This window comes from Electrona antarctica, assembly GCF_951216825.1.
Source record: "Electrona antarctica genome assembly, chromosome: 21".
NCBI lineage: Eukaryota > Metazoa > Chordata > Actinopteri > Myctophiformes > Myctophidae > Electrona > Electrona antarctica.
In genome coordinates this window covers 35,453,575-35,473,494 of record NC_136802.1, presented here as the reverse complement: position 1 = coordinate 35,473,494, position 19,920 = coordinate 35,453,575, and the positions used below count along the sequence as shown (strand labels likewise).

General features: G+C 43.7%; 1 protein-coding gene across 1 annotated transcript in view; it reads left to right on the top strand.

Moving 5' to 3' along the window:
- Positions 1-19,920, top strand: part of LOC306914361 (calcium/calmodulin-dependent protein kinase type II delta 1 chain-like) — a gene marked incomplete at its 3' end in the record, with an annotated part of 96,220 nt that overhangs the window by 43,318 nt on the left and 32,982 nt on the right. Inside the window, exon 3 of the mRNA XM_079491356.1 lies at positions 5,576-5,620. Within this exon, the coding sequence (XP_079347482.1) occupies positions 5,576-5,620 (45 nt within the window). The remainder of the gene's footprint in view (positions 1-5,575; positions 5,621-19,920) is intronic.

The window sequence follows — 19,920 nt, the reverse complement described above, 5'->3', positions numbered from 1 at the left end:
GCTTGCCCTCGCTGTCACTCACCGTAGGACCTGTCAGCCCCTGTTTTGTGTGTGTGTGTGTGTGTGTGTGTGTGTGTGTGTGTGTGTGTGTGTGTGTGTGTGTGCGTGTGCGTAGCAGATGGACGGGGGTTCGGCCATTTGGGGGAACTATCTGGTTGTCTGTTTAATGTGCTTTTCAATCAGAATGACAAACGTCCTGCGATGCTGTGTGTGTATATTTCTATGAACCCACCCATGCGGTGATGTAAGGGAGTTGCAACAACTATACGCCTGCAAGCATTTCCCTGTTTTTGGAGGGGCGCAGCTACGCTAGCACACATGGCTTTTGAGGATTACATCATATGGCACCCAAGTCTATGGGATGTTTAATGTTTGTTTACGGCACTAAATGACGACGTAAGATGTCATATGGCTTATATAAATACATCTGTAACTAATTTTGTTTCATATAAGAAACGAGGTAGGATGGATGCATGTAGCAACCAGGTCTATGGACCATTTTTGTCTCCACCAGGCCGAAGGCATGGGGAGAGAGTATGTTTTGCACTCCGTCCGTCCGTCCGTGTGTCCGTCCGTCCGTCCGTGTGTCCGTCCGTCCGTCTGTCCGTCCGTGTGTCCGTCTGTGAACAGCTAATCTCTGGCACCGTTGGCTTGATCGCAGCCATACTCTGCACACACACTCCCTGAATGCCAGAGCTGAACCTCTGCCCCAAAGTTTTCACATTGGCCTGTTATAGCGCCACCAGGAGGCCGCTTTGTGCAAAACAAATGTTTTGACAGTACACCTACAGATTTTGTCCAAACATTACGCAAATTGGTACACAGTCTCTCTAGAGCCATTCAACGAAACCGGTCTTTCAGATTTTTCACACTCCATCCTGATTGGCTAAAATTGGCTTCCAAAGTTCGCAGGAGTACTCCGTTTCAAACAAAATGCTGCAAATCATGAACACATGGTGTGATTTCCGTGAAATTTTGCACGCACATTCCCACTAGGTCGAGGAAGAAATGCCACTTGAATATTTTCAACTCGGCCTCATGGTGGCGCTATAACTGGTCGATTTGTGTTTTACCTATAACTGCACCGATCTGTGTAAAACCATGTATGCACACTCCCTAGAGGCCAAGGAAAAACCTTTGCCTGGAATTTTTCACATCTGTTTTTTAGAGCGCCACCAGGAGGCCGACATATGTAAAACACATTTTCTAATATTACTCCTTCAGATTTTATCCAAATTTCACGCAAATCGGTACACATGCTCTCCATAGTTATGTGATCATGTGATTTGTTTGATTTCTCATAATTATCCATCCTGATTGGCTACGATTGGCTTCTAAAGTTTTCAGGAGTAGCCCGTTTGGTACAAATCGCCACAACTCCTCAACGCAGCGTCCGATTGCGGTGAAACTGTGCATGCCTATTCCCACTACTAGACACTACTAGGTTGAGGAAGAAATGCCACTTGACAGTTTTCAAATCAGCCTCACGGTGGCGCTACAACAGGCCGCGTCTCACACACACACACACACACACACACACACACACACACACACACACACACACACACACACACACTTTATATTACTCCTAAACATTTTGCCAAACATCACACACAATCCTATCCTCCTGGTGGAGACCTGTGCCCAGAAGGGCACTTTTTCTAGTTTTATGTATTGTGAGCTTATAGATTAGCTATTTTTGTGGTATTATTATTTAGTGTTTTTTTGTCTTGCAATTCTGCAAGTAGCCATGACGTTCCGGGAGACCTTTGCGTGGAAAACGTTTGGGAATTTCATGCTGTATCGTTCATCAACTTAACCATAATGAATAAGTCCATAACGTTGCAAACCTGTCCACGCATGCATGCATGTCCCACATGAGAGACCGGCTCTGACGGGAAGATGCCTTTGCTCTTGGCTTGCGTCACAGGCCTTTTGTCAACAGCTGGTCTGGGGGCCCACCAGTGGTCCAAATTGGGTCTGTAAAAATGGAAGTCCACTTGCTTCCATTTGTACACTCTCCGATTTAACGCTGAGGATTTTGACACCTGCCCACCTGTACCCCTGGCAGGTAAATTAAAACTTTCGGGCAGGTGGACTTTGCTTTCCAGGTCGCCCGACCGGGCAAGTGCTCGTTGGAGAGGGGGGCGCAAGTTCAACCGTCTATAAACACAACACGAGATATGTGTCTAAACACCTGGATGTGGCCAGAGCTCTCTGTGGCTTGTAAAATATGAGCACTGTTTGTGACGAAGTGTGAACCCATGGTCCTATTCATAGCTATGTAGGTATTTGGCATTAAAATTGAGCTTTGACATTTTTTAATCGCACAGCCCCAGCAAGTAAAAAAATAAAGTGCTAAATTGAACGGTAATTATACAACAGGTCGTTTCGAGGAAGCACTCTGATTGGTTGAAACGGCTTCATTCACCACCTAATCAAAACAAAGAATTCAGCTGCTCTGATTTCCCAGAGCGCTAGCAAACTCGGTGGCTAGGCTAGCTAGTTTCTTGGGACATGTGGTCGTAGTGACTACATCTGTCATTAAAAAAAAAAGTTTTAAGGGTAACTGTAACTATAATTGCAATATTACACGAGAGGGTGTGGTTTAACGTGATTATTGCCACTTCAGTGATGCTTGCGGAACTCGACTTCGTCTCGTTCCTTACCGCATCACTGTCGTGGCAAATAATCACGTTAACCCACACCCTCTCGTGTAATATTGCTTAATTCAAATCTTACCTATCATTCCATAATGGACAATTTACTTTTCGGGCAACTGGGCATGACATTTGGGTAAGTACTTGCCCATCGGGGCCAGTGCCTCTGAGACCTTATTGTCAACAACTGAGCTGGAACAAGCGGTGGTTGACAGTTTGAGGTGTTCTCTCCTCTCCTCTCTCCACACTGCTGTCTCTCAGGCTGAAGTGGATTTGTGGTGACTTGACTCGACAAGTCGTCCCCTCGAACTCAGCGTGCTGCTGCTCGGTGACAGTTGACACTTCTGAGAGGGAAACGTTTGTCAGGAATGTGCCACTGTGGAGAGGAGAAGTGAATCTGGAAACAAAACAAAGAACGCACATGTTTCTATGATGATTCTACAAAATTAACTACATTTATTTCCAGAATGGTCCTCCAAGGGGTCTATACTTGGCCTCTCTTTTTTTCCCCCCTCTGTACCAAATCTCCTAGCTGAAACCACATGGTTTGGTATTTCCATCAAAGGTTTGCTTCATAATATGCCCAGAATATTGCTACAAATGATAACTTCACATGGGTAACATTTTTTGGAACTGCTAAGCTGACATTTTAATATCAGATGGTTCAGACTACAAATGAATCAGCCCTCTCTATCTGTCAGGCATCATTTAACACCTCATGCTGTTGGCGCTGCCAGTCAGCCCAGCCGGCCACAACGTGCCAGAAGTAGATAATGTCGAGCGGGTGGTGCTGCCAGGGGCACGCGGCTGCTGTCGACACCCAGACAGACAGACATGCATCGAGCAAGCCAGACGGACAGACCACATGCCAGCCAGCGTGGTCACCAAGCCAAATTCCTATCTGTCACAATCTAAGGGCTGTGTTTTGCGTGTCTTAAGTACCAGGTCTTATTACATAACTTAAGACCTGGAGGCGTGATCAATGCCATTTGGCTATTCTGAGTGGCCAAAGAGCATTGACCACACCTCCATGTCTTAAGGACCCGAAATGTCTTATGGACCCGAAATGTTGACACGTCTGCCTAACCCATTTTGGGAGGGAACCCCTTTTGGTGTTAGCATTATGTTATGCTTTAGCTATTGAAAAATAGCAGATCTACAAGCTCATAGCGCGCCACCGAGTGGCGCGCTATGAGCTTGTAGGTCTGCTATTTTTGAAAAATCTTAGAACCACTGACATAGAAACATAGCTTTTTCAGAAAACTGTCGGAAGACATTTTTAGAATCTGATCTCAGGTCAAAATGGGTTAAGCGATACATTATTGGTCCATTCAATAGTGGGCCTAACACGTCCCACTTGAAATGATTAATATATCCATATCTAAAGGCTCCTTAGGGAGAGACGTGAATATGTCCCTAATCTCTCTTTTATTAAAAAAAGGTAAAGATCCAAACCAGTGTTCTAATTGGTGCCCTATTTCTTTAATTAATACAGGTGTCAAACTATTTTCTAAAGTATTATCCTGCCGTCTTGAAAAGTTTTTACCTAAACTGATTCACCCAGATCAAAGTGGTTTTGTTAAAAAAAGACTTTCGTCTGATAATTTGCGACGTCTCCTTCACATTGTCAACTCCGCCTCTCATGCCAAAGTGTCGTCAGCTGTTCTCTCTGTTGACGCAGAAAAGGCCTTTGACCGTCTGGAGTGGACCTATCTTTGGGCTGTACTGAAACGTATGGGACTAGGTACAAATTTCATAAATATGGTAAAAATATTATTTTTTAATCCATCAGCCAGTGTTATAACCGGAAATATTAGTTCTCCTCCTTTCAAAATCACTCGTGGAAGTAGGCAAGGGGATCCGATTTCAGCAAACTTGCTTATTTTATCCCTTGAACCTTTAGCCCAAGCTATACGGCAATCAGAAAACATTAAGCCAATCTCTGTAAATTCTACTGATCATCATATTTCGCTCTATGCGGACGACATCCTGTTATATATGGAGAATGTATCTCATTCCCTCTCAAGCCTCCTTCAAATCTTTGAAAAATTCAGTTCAATTTCAAGTTATAAAATAAACTGGACTAAATCTGCACTAATGTACCTAAAAACTACTCCTAACTCTGTGCTTGACCATGAGATCCCAGTTGTAACCCAATTTAAATATCTGGGTATTGATATATTTCCTTCAATTGAAAAAATTGTGTCTATAAACTACAATACTGGTCAATCATAGACGATCTCAATCGATGGTGTAATATACCTGTCTCCCTCTCCGGAAGAGTCTCTATTATCAAAATGAACATATTACCTCGAGTAAACTTCTGTAGTTCCATGATTCCTATTGCCCCACCTGTTGCTCATTGGGAAAATTTACATAGAGCAGTCTCAAAATGTACTGTATATGGCGAGGCAAGCGAGCTCGGGTTAAACTTACTACCTTACAAAATGAGTGGCAATCTGGTGGTCTAGCTGTACCAAATTTTAAGTTATATTTTCAAGCGTTATCATTTCGTCCTCTGTTGAGTTGGTTTAATTAAAATTCTGAGGCCCCCTGGCTTAATATTGAAAAACATATTGTGGCACCGATTCGTTTACAGGACATTGTCTTCACAGATATTTCACCAAAGCAGTGTAGATTGCGTTATGGTCCAATAATAGCGCATGCCATATCTTTATGGCGCAAATATGAATAGTTACTTAAATGGGATACGTAATGGGATAAGTGGCATGAACAGACTCCCTTATTCCATAACCCTTTATTGCTTAGCGGAGGCCGTTGTTTTGTAGCTCAATCATGGTCCAATTGTGGCATTCATGTACTTGCCGATGTTATGGATGACAATGGTTTAAGATCATTCTCTGATTTGAAAGTCGTATAACTTACCAGGTACCTCCTTTTTTTTACATTTGCAGCTCCGTTCAACTATGCGAGCCTATGGAGTTCCATGGATAAACTAGGTACTCACCCTTTAGTTACTTTCTCTAAAAAAAACTGCAGGTCTGTCCAAAGGTCAAGTTTCTATAATTTATAAAGATCTATCACAAAGAGGTACTTCGTTAATACCCGTTATCAAATCTTGGAGCACAGACTTGGGATTAGAACATCATCAATCTATCAATTGGACCAGAGTTTGGGGAAATATTATTATGGCATCACGAAACCCAAATCATCAGCAGATTCATTTCAATTTTGTCCATAAAACATATCTAACCCCCCAGAAAGCTTATAGAATGAGACGTGCTATTTCACCAAACTGTACACTCTGTTCTTTAAATACTACTGGTACTTTTCTACATATGCTGTGGGAATGCCCCACAGTCAAAAGTTTCTGGGAACAGATAACTCATTATCTATCTAAAGCAGTGGTTCTCAACCTTTTTACACCAAGTACCACCTCAGATTTTATTTGTCACTCCAAGTACCACCACCGCCAAACGTGCACGCGCGCACAGCGCGTGTGCACGTTTGGCGGAAATCTGCGGTTATTAGCGGTTATTGATGCTTTTTTGGGTAGGCACTTGGGAGACACTGGGGAGACACTGGGGAGGCACTGGGGAGGCCCTGGGCAGACATTGGGGAGGTACTGTGGAGGCACTGGGGAGGCACTGAGGAGGCACTGGGGGGGCACTGGGGAGACACTGGGGAGGTACTGGGGGGACACTGGGGAGGTACTGGGGGGACACTGGGCACTGGGGAGACACTGTGGAGGCACTGTGGAGGCACTGGGGAGACACTGGGGAGGTACTGGGGAGGCACTGGGGGGACACTGGGCAGACACTGGGGAGGCACTGGGGAGGCACTGTGGAGGTACTGGGGAGGCCCTGGGGGGACACTGGGCACTGGGGAGACACTGGGGAGGCACTGTGGAGGCACTGGGGGGGGACCTGGGGACTTCAGTGCAATGTACTTACAGTCGCAACATATGTAAGTACATTGCAAGGAATGAGTGCATTCGCCATGTACTTGAAGGAAGCCTAATCCAATCACTCTTAGATTTTCTCCAGTTTATCCCTGAGTTTAAGTTTACCTTATTGTTGTAGGACCTTTGGTTTATTTAGCCTTATTGGGGTTAATTCACCCCATGGCTCCATTTCAAAAAATAAAAATGTGTTTCTCTTTTGTTTCCTGAGCCCGGTGTCTAAATGGCCCATTTGGTGTCAGTGACACCTCTATGCTTCTTGTCCCAGGCTGGTTTGGAATGTGCTAATGTGTCCCCTATTCAAAGTCTGATTTCCATTGAGTGTTGGCTTTGTCTATGTGGCTGGGGAGTTTTGGTACAAAATCAAAACAACTTGTCTAATATTTTGGCATGTTTAAACCTCCAGGAAAATCCGTGTTGAGGTTCTTGATCCACTGCCTTTCATTAAACCGTCTTTGTCCTACTGTCCAGTTGGGATTGTGTTGAAGTCCAGATACTTTTAGATCTGCAATGCCATGTGCCATGAAATGTTGGACAATCCTTGTAGTTGTCTTTTTTGCATTGTTAATATTGTACCTGTGTTGTCTCAGCCTTGCAGCTATTGTTTTACTCGTTTCTCCGACATATTGTAAGCCACATTTTTCACATGTGATTAAATAAATACAGTTGCTGGTGCTGGCTGTTATCTGTTGTTTAATCTCCAGCAGGCGTTTTGTAGTTCTATTTTTAACTATTTGTTTGGGTTTGAAGTATTCTGGTCTCTGGCTTACTGGTGTGTTGATTCCTTTTAGCTTGCTGTGTACCAGATAGTCTTTAAGATTTTTGTTTTTTCTGTAGGCTGATATAATTTTATATTCCTTTAGAAGATCATCTGTTCGGTTCTCAAAATTCCTTTTTAATCTGTTGTTGGCTAGTCTGCTCTGTGTTGAATAACTGGTTACTAGGGCTATTTTTGGGCCTTGATCCCGTACTCTTACCTCTAAGAAGGTATTGTGAGCTTTCCGTAGGAATGTCCTGGTGTAACCTCGTAGTCTGAGAGCATTAAATAGCGTTTTACAGGCTATTTTGAAATCACTTCCTTGCGTGCAAATCCTATGGAATCGCAGCAGTTGTGATTTCACTATCCCTGTGTACGAATGTGGTGGGTGGAATGACGTTTTGTGTAGTAAGGCGTGAGTGTCTGTTTCCTTAAAGAATACTTTTAAGTCTAATTTCCCGTTTGTGTTGAAGTTTGGGCCCTTGAAGATTGTGACATCAAGAAAGTCAATACTTTCCGTGTGTGTCACATATTTTATCGTTATGGATCTATGATGGCTATTTAACACATCAATAAATGCCTGGAATTCTTCTTTGCTATGTTCCCATATTCCAAAGATATCATCCAGAAATCTATAGTAATGTGTTGGTTTTAGTCTGCATTTTTCTAGGGCTGTCTGTTCCCATATGCTCATGTAAATGTTTGCATAAGATGGTGCAAACCTCTTTCCCATGGCCGTCCCTTTGGTTTGTAGATATAACTTGTTATTGAAGGAAAAATCATTCCTGGGTAGATTTAAGTCTAACAATTGGAGTAATTCCTCCTCTGGTCGATTTGTGTCTGGGTATTTACTGAAAACTTCCTTGACTGCTTGTAGCCCTGCTGTCGTCTCAATGTTTGTGTAGAGGCTGTCTATATCTATCGAAAACAGAAAGGCTTCTTTTGGTACTACTATTGCTTTGATTTTGTCTACAAAATCGTAAGTGTCTTTTATAAAACTGGGGTGTCTTATTGACAGTGGGTTCAGGAAGTGTTCAATATACTCTGCTGTCTGATAGGTCTCACTGCCACAGTCAGACACAATTGGTCTCCCCGGCGGTATTTCGTATGGTATTGTCCATGAATCCGGGCTCTTGTGGATTTTTGGCAAAAGATAAAATATCCTCGCTCGTGGAGTGTCCTGTCCGAGCAAATATTGTTGTTTGGCGTTTATGTGCTTCTTTTCCCTCAGTCTTTTTATGATGGCTTTGGCCTTTACAGCCGTTTGTTTGTAAATTGGTCTGTCTAATTGCCTATAATGATCCTGATTGCTGAGCTGTCTCTCCCCTTCAAACAGGTATTGGTGTCTGTCCATTATTACTATACAGGAGCCTTTATCTGCTGGCTTGATTACAATCTGTTGGTTATTGGCTAGTTCCCTCAGTGCTTTAGCTTGTTCTGTTGTGAGGTTATCTTTCTCCTTAAGGTGTCCTGGTATGTGTCTTACCGTGTTTGTGTCGTCCTGGATCAGTTGTTTCAGGCTCTGTGGGAGCACAGCGTCTGCAGGTTCCCAGTTTGATCCTGGCTGGAAGGGTGGTATTTCCCTCCCCTGGTCCATTCTAAAGTGTGTAGCTAGTTTCAGTCTGCGGTGATACTGGGAGAGGTCTTTCTTTAATCTGTTGGTTTGTTGTTTGTAGATGTCTAGGGTCGGGACCAATGAAAGTCCCTTTTCCAGCAGTTCGGTCTGATGTTGATCCGGCTGGAAGTAATGGGACAGATTAATTATGTTTGACTTCCCCCCCTCCTTTCTTGGTTTATGGGGTCAATTAGTTTAAACTAAGGAGCCAATTTTCAAGCATTGCTTTGCCTGTCTCTGTTTTCCAATGTATGTTATCATGAACCACTTTAAAATCCCGTTCATCCAATTTTGGGAGGAAATTTTGTTTTGCAATAACGCGATTTAAATCTCTTAAGTTATGCCTATCCTTTGCTGGGAGGTCATTTGAGAAATTGATTAAAGGGACATGGATACTTGCGGCTGGAAAGGCGTTCTGTGCTGCTACGATGCTCGATCTCATCGACTTCTGTGCTGAGGCGGTAGCGTGGCCCTTGTTGTTTATCCCAACCGACAGGATGCAATGTGCTACCGTGGTGTTCTTTGGTGTTTTCTCTAGTAGGGTCTTTGCATGTTGGAATGTCATTCCTGGGTAGCAATCCACTTGTAGATCCGTTCGTCCGAAGGGTGGGATGTTGTCCAGGTTCGAATCCCCTACGATGAGGAGGCTTTTCTTTGGGTATAGTCTCCAAAGTGTGTTCTTTTCCTTCGTGTTGATGTGTCTGTATACTTCCCCTGGGATCCTTGGTTCATCTTTCTCCGGTTCATCTATTCCCTGTTCCAGGTTCTCTCCTGGGTCTGTAGTGGTCCTACTTGGGTCTATTCTATCTACTTCTGTGCCCTGGGTCTGGTTCTGTGTGGTGTTCTCCTGTTTTGTTGGTTCCGTCCGGCTGCGGTCAGCCCTCTGGGGTTGTGGTGTGCCATTTGGATTGGCCCCCTGGGCACTGGGGAGACACTGGGGGGACACTGGGGAGGCCCTGGGCAGACATTGGGGGGACACTGGGGAGGCACTGGGGGGGCACTGGGGAGGCACTGGGGAGGCACTGGGGAGACACTGGGGGGACACTGGGGAGACACTGGGGAGGCACTTGGGGGACACTGGGCACTGGGGAGACACTGGCGAGACACTGGCGAGACACTGGGGAGGCACTTGGGGGACACTGGGCGCTGGGGAGACACTGGGGAGACACTGGGGAGGCACTTGGGGGACACTGGGCACTGTGGAGACACTGGGGAGACACTGGGGAGGCACTATGGAGGCACTGGGGGGGACACTGGGCACTGGGGAGACACTGGGGAGGCATTTGTGGTGGCACTGGGGGGACACTGGGGAGACACTGGGGAGGCACTGGGGAGGACCTGGGCAGACATTGGGGAGGTACTGGGGGGACACTGGGGAGGTACTGGGGGAACACTGGGCAGGTACTGGGGGAACACTGGGCAGACAGAGTTGGGACAGAGTAAAAAAATAAATAATAATAAAACAACTTTTCCCCAATGCCCACTTCAAAGAGCTTATGATCTTACACATTGTGAAGCAAATTAATTAATAACGAGCCCAACGGAGTTACGGAGACATTCAGCGACGACTGCTCACTGCTAAATTGCCCAGTGCCCACATTAACTCCAGTCTCCGGAGTCAGGCTGACGGACTGAGTGGGAATAAGAGAGAGAGAGAGGGGGGGGTGTGAGAGAGGCGGGGCTATTGGAATCGCTGCATGCATTCACATGCATGCGTTTCTCAACCGTTCTGTCAAACTTCACCGTTTTTTTTCTACCCCCCCCCCCCCCCCCCCCCCGCCCCTTTTTGGGAAGATTATTCCGCGTACCACCTGGGGGGGCTCAAGTACCACCGGTGGTACGCGTACCACAGGTTGAGAACCACTGATCTAAAGTATTACAAAAACATATTCCCTGTTGTCCTAAATTATTGCTCCTTAAAGGGGAAAACCACCCATTTTCAACATTGTATTATGTCATTAATATACCTTAGAGCTGTTGTGTGGAACTAGAACTGTAATCATGAAAAAATCATTAACATGTTAATGATTTTTTTCAGACCTCTAGTTCTAGGAAACACAGAATAGGGGAACGTTTTGTATTATTTCCACACAACAGCTCTAAGGTACATTAATGACATAGTACAATGTTGAAAATGAGTGGAATGCCCCTTTAATGCTGATTCTTTAACTTTAAGTATTGTTCAGAGACGATTCTGGCTGGCAGGAAGTACCGCTGCAAAACAAATGTTGGCACTGCGATGGCAAGCTCCACATTCTCTGCCCTTTAATCACTGGAAACCGTTATTAACTGATGATGTAACAATGGAGCTTTCTACAGCTAGATTGAATGGTGCAAACTATCAAACAATAGATAGCTGGAACCATATTCTCTATCAAGTTAGGACCTCTACTGTATAACTAGCATGACATATATAACTAATTATATCTGTATAATCCCTTCTTTTTCTTTTTTTTTTGGTCTTTGTTGAAATCTTTGCTCATATCTTTTTCTTTTCAGGCCTATGACGGGGTGGGACTGGGAGGGATTAATTTATTGTTATTTATTTACAATTTGTTTTGATATATGTTTATGTTGCATTTAATTGTTATAATCATTACTATATTTTCTCTTTTATTTTTGTCAACGGTGGTTGGTGCAGGGGTTTGGGGGTAGGATTTTTAAAAATGAGGGCAAGCCACTGATTGCAGTAGGCAAATAATTTGAATTACACTTTGTGTGCATTCTCTTTGTATGCCTGTACCTGTGCCTTTCATCCAAAAAATGAAATAAAAATATATATCCCAAAAAAAAGAAAACTGTCAGGATGTAGAAGACCTTTTTAGAATCTGATCTCAGGTCAGAATGGGTAACTTAATAGTGCCTATACACATCTAAATGCGACGCGTATAGGCGATTATTCGCCGCTCCACTCCACTAGTCGTTGGTATCCTTTAGATTATCCCACCACTTATTTTTTGCTTTTCTGCTTCATTGATGGTATCAAGTGAAGACTTAAAAGGGTATCTTTGAAAAACAAAGAAGGGTCCCGCACACTGTCAGAAAACTTGCCAGAAATGTTGCTCTTTATTCAACGTTTCGGTCTATTCGACCTTCATCAGGACAGACAATACAGGACACAATAACCACCAAACATTTATAGACCACACCCCCAGTAAGAAGGTCATGGAGATGCAGGTCATTGGCTGCACAGATAACCAGAACCCTTAAGACACTCCCCTTAAAACCATATTGAACCCACCCTAAATAGAGAAAAGGTGTATGCAATCCCATAAAACAAAATACAACAATTTATCAAGTGAAGACTGACAGGAAAGAGGGAGAGAGAGAGAGAAGGGGAGAGACATGCGGCAAAGGTCGTCATGAACAGGACTCGAACACGCGACGCGCTGTCAGGCCAGAGCCTATATGTGGCATGCGCCTGGACCACTAGGCCAGCGGGCGCCCCCACACCACTTCTTCACTACCGTGATACTGTACAGTTGTGTGTGTGTGTGTCTGTGTGTGTGTGTGTGTGTGTGTGTCTGTGTGTGTGTAGTAGGTGAATGTAATGCAAATTGTGAAGCATTGACCTAGAATTGACAACGATGCATCCAGTCAAATATTTGTACAGATATTATATTGCTTAGACTGATGCTAGGTTCTTGGTTTACCTATATCCTAGTCTACTGAGGCACTACACTCTCTACATTTGATGTGTGCGTTTACCTTGCTTACGATAAGTCGCTCTAGAGTCTAGATAGTGTCTGCTGAATGCCTATATTGAAGATTGAAGCGCTTTGGATAAGAAGCAGCTATATGAATGCACCATTTATCCCATTGAAAGTGAGTCAAACACTTAGTCTAACATTTCACATATTTGTTATTGTAGAGCCAGCGATTAGCTCTGCCCTACGGGCATTGTCCTCGTGCGGTCAGAGTTGTTCACCGAACACCAATGGATTCGTTTCCTCCATCCTTGTAATGATTGACAACTGTTATTAGCGCTGCAAGACCGATAAGAGATGGCGTGTGGATACGAGCGTCCTAATCTCTGACAGCACCGTGGCTGTCGTAGTTCACAAAGGGGCTAAAGTACAGGGGTTATGCATGGCTCTCATACTGTAGTTAAACCATTTAGGCCTGACGTCGAAATGAAAAAATTGTAATATATATTCAAAGATTTAAGGCACATTTTCACGATTTTTCAAAAATAGCAGACCTACAAGCTCGTAGCGCGCCACTCGGTGGCGCGCTATGAGCTTGTAGATCTGCTATTTTTCAATAGCTGAAGTATAACATAATGCTTTAAAACACAAAGGGATTATTATTATTATTTGTTTGCATATTGTGTCTAATATTTGATTAATTTCTTCTATTTTTGAATATGTTATGTATATTTGTATGTGCCTTTTATTTCATTGTTAATGGTACAGGATACTCTGGGGGGGAGGGAGGGGTAAAAAAAAGTTCAAGAAAAATTTGTATGCTATTTTTGACTCATGTGACTTGAAAAATGAATAAAGAAACTTTGATCAACAAAAAAAACAAAACACCAAAAGGGGTTCCCGCCCAAAATGGGTTTTAACAGTAATAGCTCCTGATGATGAGGTGGCCCACGTGAGATGTGGTACAGTGTGGGCGTGTATATGCGTGCGCTGCTGTCCTTTTGTAAACAGGAAGCACACACTCGGTAGGCTGTGTACGTCAGAACTGACGTAATGCAGAGCAGTGGTTCTCGACCTGTGGGTTGGGATTTCTTTTTTTTGGGGGGGTGACAATTTAAGGACTTTTAAGACCTTTTTGATAACTAAAGGAAAAAGACCATTACTCCATCAAAAGTGATCAACAAACGGCCTGGGCCATGGCTCAATGGTCCAGGCACCTTGGCTGGTAATCCAGTCTGGCAGTGTGCCGCGGGTTCGACTCCCGATCCCGACGGCCTTTACTGCATGTCTTGTTGTCTTCCCCCCATCTCTCTCCCCATTTCCAGTCAGCCTACTGTCTGTCCCCCCATAAAAAAATAAATACAATAAAAAGGCGAAAGCCACAAAAAAAAACAGACTAAGCTACAAAAACTGGTCAAGCATTGGTGTGTGTGTGTGTGTGTGTGTGTGTGTGTGTGTGTGTGTGTGTGTGTGTGTGTGTGTGTGTGTGTGTGTGTGTGTGTGTGTGTGTGTGTGTGTGTGTGTGTGTGTGTGTGTGTGTGTGTGTGTGTGTGTGTGTGTGTGTGTGTGTGTGTGTGTGTGTGTGTGTGTGTGTGTGTGTGTGTGTGTGTGGGGGTGTGGGGTTTGAGAATCCCTGCCATATGCAACCTTAAAAATACGCGTGCGCGTGGTTTCAGAATCCCTGCCATATATGCAACCTTAAAAATACTTATGTTTCAAAATGTAACCATTTTGAAAGACTTGTCATCACTACTTAAATACAACACAGTGCTGCCTTCTTTCACAGAACTTGTTCATCAGGTTCAGTCTAGAGATGAGAAGATGAGACTCGTGACCCTTGACACACTGTGGCACTTTCTCTCATTCCCATCACTGGAAATATCATCTCTGGAAACGCTGTTTGTCCAAAACGGTTACTTTTCAGGAAACTGGAGAAAACATAAAATACCTGTATTCCAATGGATCCGAGTTATAAACCTATTTTATGTGTGTTGTCATGAAACTGGTTAGGATCTCCACACACTTGGGCTTTTCAAGGAGAAGCTGTGCAACAAAGGCTCCGTCGTGGATTATTGAGTGTAATATTCTCTGTAGAGGTTACACATCTGATACGTTGTAGCATACAATACAATGTATAATACTTAATAATGTACTGCACTCACTTCATTATTAAACCATTTTGGGCGGGAACCCCTTTTGGTGTTTTAAACATTATGTTATAATTTAGCTATTTAAAAATAGCAGATCTTGCGTGCGTCTGCTATATTTGAAAAATCGTGAAAATATTTATTTCAGAAAACTGGAGGATTTAGGAGATTTTTTTTAAATTTCGAGGTCAGGCCTAAATGGATTAATAGCTTGTACAGTGTCTCCCTGCACTGCCTGCAGTGGATGTTGTTATAATGTAGTGCACAGTGAAATGGTCTGTGTTGATCTGTAACTCAGAGTGTACAAATTGAACCATTTGTACACTCTCAGAGTTAAATGAACGTGGTGATTTTGATCTCGGCACACATTGCAGCCTTTATGCTACCTGGTGTGTCACTCTTTGTGTGTGCGTGCGTGCGTGCGTGCGTGCGTGCGTGCGTGCGTGCGTGCGCGTCACACTTTCTCCTTCCCACGCCACCTGGCTCGTATTTGTTTCTTTTGTTAGACTATGTGTTTATATTTAGATACCAGGTTTACTTTAGCTAGCTTCTACGTACTGCTGCGTTGTGGTTGTGTGTGTGTGTGTGTGTGTGTGTGTGTGTGTGTGGGGGCAGTCTGTAGAACTCATGGCTGAAAAATTATTATCAATCGAGGGTCCATTTTTTTTTTTTTACACTTTATCGTTTAAAGGAGCACTTCACCACTTTCAACCTGATCTTCAAATAATGTTCATTATAGTATTATGGCTACATTTCTGTCTACTCAGTCTGTGTCTCAGAGGAGGGCTGTGGACAGTTCTGAAACCTCGCTAGACAGTTTTCAGTAATGTCTTCTGTTTCTATGCTCTTGCAAAATGAACAGATTCATAAATAAAAGGTTGAAATTGTGGGTGACACGAGCCAACCTGTCTACCGATGATGTGACTGGTAGACAGGTTTCTGACCCGACCTCTGCGACACAGAGTGAGCAGACACTTCTAATGAGCAGTAGTGAGGATCAGTTATATGAAAATGGGTGAAGTGGTCCCTATAAATAGACTGTTTTTCTATGTTTAAACCACGTATGTCCGTGCTAATGGCCCCTACACACTGTAGGAGTTTTAAAGTTGTCGGGGAGTCATCAGATCGTTATTTATTTCACACTACAAGTGTTTTTCTTTTTTAATCGGCTGTCATATTATCTTTGTGGCTTTCACACTAAACGATTGATCGCCGACTAGGGATCACACACTGCAAGAGTTCACCAAGATGCGATCCAGACCCGTTACATATAGGCTAACATCATTTGTTTGTTATTCCAATTCGTTTTGACATATCACACACGTGCAGGATACCGTGATACAAGCGCGGGACCGACACAGGACGCATCTCTCTCTCTCTCTCTCTCTCTCTCTCTCTCTCTCTCTCTCTCTCTCTCTCTCTCTCTCTCTCTCTCTCTCTCTCTCTCTCTCTCTCTCTCTGCGCGCCACACACACAGGAATAGCCAGGCTACACAGGGCGAAATGTTTGTGATAGCACTATAGCGAGACAGAACGTTAAATCTTGATGTTCATTAAATAACTCTGTCTCCATGCGCGCGCGCGCACACACACACACACACACACACACACACACACACACAGCGCACAAGGTCCAAAAGTTTGCTCTGCACTGTTGATTCCGATGCGGTTTCATCAACATTATTCAAGTGGAATGCGTTGGTTTTATAGACTATTCAACAGCAACATTGTGCTAATATAGCTACCAATATGTACGACACAGGGATTTACCCAAGGAATAAAGGTTATATCTATATTATCATGATCATCTATCGATACAGTCGACATACAGACAGACAGACAGTGTCAGTGAGTGAGCACAGCTGTCCTGTGCTCTCATTGGCTGTAATTCAGGCCTTCTCGGTGTGCGGTCGCAACCCTGTTCATACCGTACGATGTCCAGTCGGCGAGGGAGCCAAATATCAAACCTGCTAGATATTCAGAAGCGCTTTTATCGGCGCTATATCTTCTCGCAGAGCCTTTAACCCATTTTTGGGCGGGAACCCCTTTTGGTGTTAGCATTATGTTATGCTTTAGCTATTGAAAAATAGCAGATCTACAAGCTCATAGCGCGCCACCGAGTGGCGCGCTACGAGCTTGTAGGTCTGCTATTTTTGAAAAATCGAAGAACGACTGACATAGAAACATAGCTTTTTCAGAAAACTGTCAGGATGTAGAAGACATTTTTAGAATCTGATCTCAGGTCAAAATGGATTAAACACACAGCGAGCTAAACCTCGGCGATCAAAGCCCAATCTTGTGTCAGATCGGTGGTTTTGTCGGCGAGCGCCAAAAATGTCCCCCGACAGCATAATCGGGGGCAAATATCGGGGCAGTGTGTGTAGGAGCCCTAAAGCTCCCCTGTATGCTGTTCTTTGTTACCTTCTCCATTCATGTCACACCTGTCTGCCTCTGGAAGAGCGAGCGTGTGATTGTATGTGTGTGAGAGAGCATTTCCCCCCTTTCTCTCTCTCTCTCTCTCTCTGGCCCAGCTTTCAGAGGCCTCAGCTCAGACGAGACAGGCAGGGGTGAAGTAGCAGAAGAGAAAGGCGAGGATTAAGTCCACACACACACACACACACACACACACACACACACACACACACACACACACACACACACGCGCATACACACACACACACACACACACACAGACAGACAGAGAGAGTGCAGCCTTGGCAACCTATCCCCACAGGGTATATTATAGCCAAGTCTGTGATGTATTTGATGTCTGGCTACATGCTGGCTCGCCTCTTTCTGGCTCTATAGTATAGCACTCAGTGGTGGTGTGGTGTCGAGTTCGTCGACTAAAACTATGGCGAAAAATGTTTTGTCGACTATACCTTCAAATTACTAAAATGTGACTAAAACTAAATGGTATTTTATTCAAAAGACTGACTATTACACCAGGGACAAAGTCTAGTATCTCTGACTGTACTGTGGCTTAACTCATTTTGGGGCGGGAACCCCTTTTGGTGTTAGCATTGTGTTATGCTTTAGCTATTGAAAAATAGCAGATCTACAAGCTCATAGCGCGCCACCGAGTGGCGCGCTACGAGCTTGTAGGTCTGCTATTTTTGAAAAATCGTAAAAATGCGGCAACAAATCTTTGAACAGGTATATATTCTTTCAGAGCAAACGTTCTTTTTATTTCGACGTCAAGTCTAAATTATTCTAAGTCTAAGTTAAATATCCTCTTTGGCTTATAGGACAGTGGTTCCCATTCCCAACCTTTTTATTCATTTCATCTGACCACTTAACACGGCTGTCGTTAAGCCATGTTTACACTTTGTTTGTATTGTGTTTTAGTTTTGCATACTCCACTACAATCATTTGACAAATGGTAGTTACCAGTCATTGCACTTTGCAGATTTAGATTACCAGACTTTCAGGTTCTTCTCTCGTAGAGCCACTTTTCTCTCGTAGAGCCGTGTTTGCATGTTAAGCAAAACAGCTGGCTGTTTTTGTTTCACTATACAGGTCATTAACCTCCCCCAACACACACACACACACACACACACACACACACACACACACAGTCACACGTGCACAGACACGCACACAGCTTATTGGTTTGCAAAAAATCTAATAAAACAATTCCACCCTGAAGCCACACTAATCCAAGCTTGTTGTTGTCGTTGTCATGCTGTAATGACAGGACAGCTCGCAGCCTGTATACCAGGGTTCCCCAATTAATTTTCCTCAAGGGCCATATTTTGACTAGGGAACCAGGCTGGGGGCCGAGTCCGCACGCGCAAAAAAAGTGGGTTTTTTATTTTTTCATTAAATAATTAAAAATTGTTCTCAACCAGTGGTCCGGAGACCACCAGTGGTCCTTGAGGGGGTGCCCAGTTTGACATGCATAGGCTACTGACCCCCATTTCATGCCATTTATATCTGGGACACCCCCCGAAAACAAAACAAAAACCTTTTTAAAAAAATATATATATATATTCTTCCAGGGGCCACAAGGGGGGCGCTCCGCGGGCCGCAAATGGCCCGCGGGCCATGCTGTATACTGTGTACTCTCTTTATTAATATTGTTCATAATTATACGGACTCTCTGGATTTTGGAAGGAAGAAGCTCTTACCCAATGCGACCTCATGGTGGCGCTAAAACAGGGGCCTTATTCATGTTTTGGCCTATAACTCTATACAATCAAACTCTTTACAGTGTTTCTCAACCTTCTGGTCTCCACTTAAACATCTTAAATGTGTTTTATTTTATTTTTGCATCTAATATGAGGACTGATGGGATTTCTGGCAGCAGGCTAAATCTACCAGCATTATGGTCACTGTCTCACACTCGAGTCCATTGAACTCATGATTCATGTCCTTTTGAAAATGTGTCCTGTATAGGGCCCGTCTGGTTGCTTGAAAAGTGAGTCAACCACTGAGAGAATAATAATAATAAATAAATTGCATAAATTTGAAAACACAGGCATATAGTAGTGAAATGGCCAATCTGCAAGCTCACAACACACAGCATTTTAACACTTTTTGAGCTTGTAGATCTGCTATTTTCTCTAGCTTGGGTCCTGGGGAGACATAACATTTCTCTATTCGGTCTTAACCCATTTTGGGCGGGAACCCCTTTTGGTGTTTCAAGCATTCTGTTATACTTTAGCTATTGAAAAAATAGCAGATCTACAAGCTCATAGCGCGCCACCGAGTGGCGCGCTATGAACTTGTAGGTCTGCTATTTTTTGAAAAATCGTAAAAATGCGGCACAAATCTTTGAATAGGTATATATTCTTTCAGAGCGAACGTTTTTTTTTATTTCGACGTCAGGCCTAATGGGTTAAGCTAAAGGGTTTTGGAACCCCTCGTAGCTATAGTATGTTGCAGGGACTTACCTCTATCCAAACATAGACATAGAAATGTAGACGCCTCCTTCAGCTCTGGGAGCGTACAGTATGTGCAAAAGTGAGGGCAACCTTTCACGTTGGTGCTTCACTATAGTCTTGCGTAGACAACTATTCAGTATTTAAGTCCGACGTCATTTTGTAGTGCTACGTAACGTCCGGGTCCAAGTGGCACCAGCTCCCGTCCGCATCTCATTGTAAACGCGTGAATCTTTTTACAATGACGTTATTTTTCAGAAAGGAAGCCATTGAGGGTTAAAATGGGTCTT